Source organism: Procambarus clarkii, chromosome 74, assembly GCF_040958095.1.
Source record: "Procambarus clarkii isolate CNS0578487 chromosome 74, FALCON_Pclarkii_2.0, whole genome shotgun sequence".
Lineage (NCBI taxonomy): Eukaryota > Metazoa > Arthropoda > Malacostraca > Decapoda > Cambaridae > Procambarus > Procambarus clarkii.
In genome coordinates this window covers 17,142,430-17,150,369 of record NC_091223.1, presented here as the reverse complement: position 1 = coordinate 17,150,369, position 7,940 = coordinate 17,142,430, and the positions used below count along the sequence as shown (strand labels likewise).

The 7,940-nt window shown below is 38.0% G+C and overlaps 1 protein-coding gene across 1 annotated transcript; it reads left to right on the top strand.

Annotated features, from left to right (window-relative positions):
* Nucleotides 1-233: 233 nt before the first annotated feature.
* LOC138356736 (uncharacterized) lies at nucleotides 234-4,611 on the top strand. The gene is made up of 2 exons (XM_069313015.1): nucleotides 234-1,027; nucleotides 1,523-4,611. Exon 2 carries the CDS (start codon nucleotides 2,587-2,589, stop codon nucleotides 4,609-4,611), a length of 2,025 nt encoding a protein of 674 aa, XP_069169116.1. The 5' UTR covers nucleotides 234-1,027; nucleotides 1,523-2,586.
* The last annotated feature ends 3,329 nt before the right edge of the window (nucleotides 4,612-7,940 follow it).

The following is a 7,940-nucleotide window of genomic DNA, read 5'->3' as shown; positions in this document are numbered from 1 at the left end:
GAACAGTGACGTGACAGCAAGAACAGTTGTGGGAAATTTTTACCCACCATATCTAATAATCATCTAAGAAATGTATAATTTCTATATCATATCTAAATCATATCAAAATCATATCTAAATTGTATCAAATCATATTAGAATCATGAAAAATTCATTATATAGCTTGATCCTGGATGACAATGGCACCGTGAACACGTACGCAACAGGGGCCCTTTTGATGCCTACGTGACTTTGTACATGATCTCTCAAGGATCCAGAAGCTTCTAGAAGGACTTCTTAATTAAAAAACTATTGGAACATTGATTCAACATCCGGTAGGATTAAAAATCGAATCCTTAATAAGATTCAGTGGTACTTTCAAATACTACTTATAATCTTTAAATCTTATATCTAATTATATTATAATCACATCTTATCTTAATCATAAGTCTAGACTGTAAAAATAATCAATCAATATTCATTGAAAGTTACCTCTCAAGGGAGAGAGAGGAGCATCTCGGGGGGCGAGAAGGGCCCACGACGATGCCTCGCGGCACTCCGCGTTTGTTTACAAATGAGTGAACAAGTGACTGATCCTTAGCGAACATTACCAGCTCAAGGACACCTTATCTAATATTTTTTATCGCCAGTGAATACTCTCTAGAACTGGGGGAGTACCTGGACAATATCTACAAGGAAAATCCTAGAACATTCACATAAAATAGAGTGTATAGTGGAGATCAGTGACACGGTTTCCTCCACCTTCATTCATAAACTTTTATCTCGAATCATTCTTCTGCAACTGCAGGATAATCACGTAGCAACGCTACTAGATCATCATACAGCAACGCTGTAGCAAAATATCGTGCCTAAACTCAACAAGAGAGAATTAAACAGTCTGGCAAACTTGTCAGACAGGCACCCCGACTGGCAGAGAAGTATATTGAGGGTTATTTGGTGTATGATTGGCCAATTGTATGCTTGTGTAACTTTAATATCCTATAAATCTGTCTGTTGGTTAAAAAGCGAGGCTAAGCCTCACATTTCAGTAAGTTTATTAAAATTGTAGTGTAGCTTTGAATCTTATCCAAGCACTGAACCTCATGAGTGTCCATTCTGTCAGAAAAGAATTCAGCCTCAATAAGTAAAAACCTCACAAGTGTCCATATTGTTGGAAGAGATTCACTCAAGCTAACTGTATCGTATAAATTGAATATGTCTGCATATATATTTGAATATATAAATTAAGTTATCAATAGCTTGCTTAGTTATTTATAAGTTATCATATAAGTTCATTTAATTGAATATAATTTCTAGTACTTGACAGTATTTAGACTACATTTAAGGTCATTTATTATACTTTTACAATTTAATTTGTTGTTTATAGTATAAGTACATATTGGCCGTTAAGTTATGGTACTAGGTTAGACTATGTATGTTTAAATCTCTGATTTAAACAGAACCAGTGTTCAGTCAGATAACTGAATTTATCAAATCTTATCCTTGTATAAAATACAAGCTGATGTGAGATCCCTGTCTACAGGTGGACTGGAACTTCTATCAACAAGTCATTCACCCCACCTGTCCCTTACAGCCCACAGTCTGTCATTAGGAAAAGAGGAATTAGGATTTACAACCCTAGCTAGAGATTTTAGTTGAATTAATTTGCAGACAGTAAATTTTTAATTTAGTTCAGTACAAGTCCCTGGTAGTCTCCTCTTATATCAATCCCAGCAGGTTTTTCCCACATTAATGGTCCTTCGAACCTAGATAATAATGGTCCTTTATACCTAGATATTTATGATCATTCGTTTATCGAATATTTCAGTGCCAAATACATAAGAAACTTCTTGATTTTGCATTGGAATAATTCTTACATATTCTAGCCTAACCTAGCTATCAGCCAATATTTATCATAGCTATATATCTAAGTAAACAAATAGTTTGCAGTGGCTTAAGCCACCATATCCATTAACTAGTAAGCATTCATAACAAACTGATACTGTTTTGTGTTAAGAAACCACAGTACTTAATTATATCAGTGTCAAAGACACAACTGCATCTTAATCATAAAATACCAATTATCTACCTCATTGTGGTAACATTACATATATATTTAAGTGTATTATCTAGCATTATCTCTAATCTACTGATTTTCAGAGCTGCTCATTACATAATATTCTTTAAAAAAGTGTTATCATCACTGTAAGAGCTTTCATTACAATCTATCTATAATCAACTATATCATACCCTATATTACAGGTAAAACCAGTAGACATTCTACTGTATTTTATCTAACTATTATTATGGTAACAGATTTTGTAATAACTTTGCAAAAATAGTGCCATTTACTATTTTTAAAAAATTATTACAAGATTTACCAACTTGGTGCATTCGTGCATTCGGGTCACAAATCAAATTATTACAGTACTTTTGATAATTGAACACCTGCTACAACCAGATTCCAGGGAGGAAATGAAGGACGATCTTTGGAATCATTACCTAAGTAGACAGGAAAGCTCATTTATCAAAATACATTAACATCATACATATTTATCAGAAAAAAGAGAAAAATCTCGGAATCTCCAAAACTCGGAAAAGGTCAAAATGGCTGACAGTGTTCCACCAGCAGCTGAAACAGGAAATAGGAGGACACTTAATGGTCTGCAAAATCACCTAACTCAACTGATTGACAAATGTCAAAAGTTGGCTAGGCAACCATCTCCTGATTTAATAATTCTGAATACCAGAGTAAAAGCAGCTGTGGATAAGTATGAACAAATCAAACGCCATGCAGAGATTTATCTAACAGAAATGGCTAATGCAGATTTAACCCGAAAGGAACTTCAGGAAATTGTCGTTGAAATGACAATGTATGAAGATAAAATCCAAGATCAACTTGATCCTTTAATCAAACAAATATCTCAAGCAGGAACCCAATCCAATGTGAGCTCATCCACTCAACAGAGCAATGCAACTATCACACATATAGCCGCAGAGCTCCCAAAGGTACAATTACCATATTTTGAGGGCAAGGATGAAGACGATTGGGATACCTTCTGGAGACACTTTGATTCTATAATAAATTCCAAGCCCTCTCTCAAAAAGGCGACAAAGTTTCAATATTTGCAAGGCCAGTTACGGGGAGAGGCAAGGCAGGTCATTGCTAATTTGTCATTAACAGATGATGATTACGACCATGCCTTACAGTTGTTACAAGATAACTACAGTGATAAGGAGACTGCAATTGCACGTCTCTCATACAAATTATTGGATTTACCCTCTCCAAATAAAAGTTATGAGTCACTACAATCATTTCGATTGTCTATAGAATCAATCATCAAAGCCCTCAGTACAAAAGTACCTGTAGGTGATGCAGAGTGGCTTATAAAGTTAATCATTCAAAGGAAACTTCCAAATGAGGTCATAGACAGCCTATGCACTCATTATAACACCAACATCTTATCACAAAGCCAAATCATTGATGGACTTCGAGCTTACGTACAAAGATTACGAAGCCGAGGAAAACTTAGATCTCAAGAAAAAATCCCCAAAGGTGAATCCACGGACAAAAGCAAAAATGTCCAGAATGGCAGTCAAAAATCAAGACAACAAAACTCCTCTTCTGCAAAGTGGAAACAGAATAATGTTGGCTCTTATGCTATATCCCCCACAGTTAACAGAACTGTAGGAAACCAAGCTCCTAAGACAGATAAGACAAAAGGAGCTACAAGTGCCCCAAAATGTTTATTCTGTCAAGAAGCACATACCATTTATCAATGCACAGTTTATGTAGGCCGTGCCAGTCGAATCGATCGACTGAAATCTCTGAACAGGTGCATCCGTTGTCTACGGAAGCACGATACAAGTGAGTGTATCACTCAATTGCAGAACTGCCAATATTGTCATAAAAGTGTACATCACACAGCACTCTGTGGTGATATTAACACTCAATCCAGATCACAGACTTCCAATAATCAACCTGCATCTCAGGCAAAGCCCAAAGATGATAATACCACAACAGCCGTACAATTCTGTACAGTAATGAGCAATGTCAACGACTTGGATACAGAAATTGTTACAGCAGCCATATTGCCTACTGCACAGCTAGAACTATGCAATCAAGGAATTTGTATTCCAACTAGAGGCTTTTTTGATCAAGGGTCACAGAAAACCTTTATCAGTAAAAAGATGGCAGAAGATTTACAACTTAAATCTTCAAAGCAAGTATCTACCTCCATATCAGGGTTTTTTACTAATTCTGGTCGTAGAACCTTTCCAGTAGTAAAACTCAATGTCTGTCTAGGTACATCCCTAAGGACAGTAGAAGCCATAGTAGTTGATAAAATTCCTACTGAAATGGAAGTGACTGGTCTGACAGCCACAATTAAATTCCTAAAAGAAAAAGGAATCCAATTAGCAGATCCTCTACTTGATTCTGACTACATAGGGGATATCGGAATCCTGATTGGAGCTGACTACTATCATCGATTCATTCTGGGATCAGAAGAATCTATGGGTATGAATATACTCAAATCAGCAGGAGGCATATTGATGACAGGACCTATACTAGATCTTGAACCTTCAACTCCTGAAAAATCACATCATACAGAAACTGTAATAGTGGCATGACTAGGCAAAGAACAGTCACCACTTAAAATCCCCCACATGATTGATGATGGATTGGAATCTGTACATCAATTGTGGGAACTTGATGCCATAGGAATAATTCCTGAACAACCAAGTCCTGATGATGTCTGTGCATATAATCAATACTTAGAAACTGTACAGTACTATGATGGACAGTACTGGGTAAGGCTACCATGGAAAATCAACCATAAAACCTTACCTACCAATTATCACATGGCTTATAGTCAATTTAAATCTCAACTAGCAAAGCTAAGAAAAAGGCCTGAGCATTTAAAACTCTATCATGAGATTATTGCTCAACAATTAAAGAATAAATTCATCGAAGTCGTGAAACATGACAATACGCAAACAGGCCATTTTTTACCACACATGGCTGTAAAGAGAGAATCAAAAACAACTCCTTTACGGATAGTTTTTAATTGTAGCTCTAAATCTGGACCCCAAGGAACCAGTCTAAATGATTGTTTGCAAACAGGTCCAAGTCTAACTCAGAAATTGTATGACATACTGTTGAAGTTTAGACTTAACAAATATGCGTATTCAGCAGATATAAGTAAGGCCTTTCTAAGAGTTGGCTTACAGGAAGAAGATAGAGACTTCACTAAGTTTCTATGGGTAGAGAACCCAGAAGATGTCAATAGTCCTGTAGTGACTTTCAGATTCTCTTCAGTTCTTTTCGGCGCGACAAGCAGTCCATTTCTATTGCAAGCAACTCTAGATACTCATCTGAAGAAATCATCAAGTCCCTGTAAGACTGAAATCAGTCAAAATCTATATGTAGATAATTTTCAAGGGACAGTTAACAGTACTACTGAACTGTTACAATTATATCAAGAGGCTAACAAGGAGCTACAAGGTGCCAACATGCCACTACAATCTTGGGCCTCTAATAATGCAACATTGAATAATCAAATAGCAAGAGATTACCCTGAATATCACGTACCAGAATCACAAAAGGTGTTAGGTATGGATTGGGATTTAATCTCGGACACAATATCGATCAAATCTGTGCCAGTAAATTACAACATCACTACAAAAAGGGATTTGCTTTCACAAGTTAGCAAAGTATTCGACCCACTGGGTCTACTAAATCCTTTGACTATCAAGTGGCGTTTATTGGTGCAAGAAGCATGGAAGGCTAAGGTTGGTTGGGATGATCCACTACCAATCCAGTTACAAAAAGCTTGGATGGAAGTGGCTCAAGAACAAACTTTAGTTGAAAAGATAATCTTTCCGAGACACATAGTCGAGGAAAATGAAGAAGTATCACTACATGTATTCGCAGACTCGTCAGCCAAAGCTTTTGGAGCTTGTGCTTACTTAGTGACTTCTAATCAATCATATCTTATCACCTCTAAGGCCAGAGTCGCTCCATTAAAAAAGAGAACTTTGCCTCAGATGGAACTAACAGCACTGTTAACTGGCACACGCTTAGCAGTACATATCAAACAAGTCTTGTCTACCATGAACATCAAAGATGTCATTATATGGTCTGACAATGAAGCTGTCTTACAATGGGTACGAAACGACAACTGTCCAACTCCATATGTAAAAAATCGCGTCTCGGAAATTAAAGAAATTTCCGCAGGCTTTCAATTGTTGCATGTACCAACAAAGGATAATCCAGCTGATCTCTTATCAAGAGGTATGACATTTAAACAGTTTGCAAAGGCAGATATTTGGTTTCATGGGCCTCGATGGTTAGTGAATGGTAGTTGGCCTGAACAAAAGCCACACGTCATTACGACACAAACCATAACTACCACCAGGCAGCAAGCTCAAATATTAGTCTTGGATTGTACTCGTTACTCCTCGCTCATCAAATTAATCAATGTAACACAGAACGTGTTTCATTATCTCAGGAAAAAAGGTATAAAATACACTTTTCCTGATGCACTTATCTATTGGGTAAGACAAGCCCAGAGAGAAACTTATGGGAATAACTATGAAAATCTTCCGCATAAGTTAAAACACAATCTCGGTCTGTGGATAGACCAAGAAAATCACAACATTCTGCGTTGTGGAGGGAGACTTAAACACGCAGATATCAATCTAGATACCGTGCATCCATGGCTTTTACCAAAAAATCATTGGATCACAAGGTTGATTGTGTTGCATACACATCAACAAATCATCAAACATGGAGGAGTGTTAGACACACTCACACAAATCAGACAGCAGTACTGGATTCCTCAGGGAAGACAGTCAGTCAAATCAATCTTGAAGAATTGCATGATATGCCGAAGGTACGATGCAAGAACTTGCTCCTATCCAGGGCCACCACCCCTACCAAAGGAACGAGTGGTCCATCTACAACCTTTCGAAACGACAGGAGTAGATTATACAGGAGCAATATATCTAACAGGGACTGCAGATAAGCAACCTATCAAGGCATACATCTGTCTGTTCACCTGTGCTACCACTAGGGCAGTACATCTAGAGGTAACACCCGATATGACTGCTCAATCATTTATTCAAGCTTTCCGCAGATTCGCAGCACGCCGATCATGCCCTAAGCTGATGATTTCAGATAACGGAGCAAACTTGGTAGCTGGAGAAGCATGTCTACGGGAAATCTGTTCCCATCCTGCAGTTACTTCCACACTGGAACAGCGTCATTGCAGATGGAAATTTATCCCTCCGAGAGCCCCATGGCACGGAGGATTTTATGAACGGTTAATAGGAACTGTAAAAAGATCCTTGAGAAAATCTCTACACCGTCAGAAAATCAATCTTCAAGAGCTCCAGACCGTAATCACGGAAATAGAATCAAGGGTGAATAACCGGCCGTTGACTTACTTGTCTGAGGATCCTACTCAACATGAGCCATTAAGTCCTGCCCACCTAATGTATGGAAGACTTCTGACTCCAGTACCATCTCTAGCGGATGATGAGATCAGAGATCCCTCATATGTGGGTCAGAGCGAGTTGGTTCAGGGGTATAAGCATCTGTCCAGCATAATCCAAAAATGGAATGATGTTTGGACAAAAGAATATCTTACATCTCTACGAGAACATCACTATGGGGCCAATGTCCCACATAATATATCTAATCTCCAACCTGGCGATATTGTCTTGGTAGACAGTGATGGCCCTAGGGCTGACTGGCCATTAGGTAAAGTTGTCTCAGTCCATCCAGATAGTCAGGGGATTTTGAGAATAGTCAAAATCCTGTCTAAAGGAACAACTTCCCTGAAGACATTGGACAAACTCATCCACATGGAATCAGTGAGCCAGCTGCAGTTAGATCATGAGAGACCTCAAGACACTCTAACTCCACAAGACCCACAGACTCCTAACAGACACAATCG

What these genes read in the sequence shown, in the direction of transcription:
- LOC138356736 (XM_069313015.1), top strand. Translation starts at nt 2,587, where the DNA reads ATGGCTGACAGTGTTCCACCAGCAGCTGAAACAGGAAATAGGAGGACA.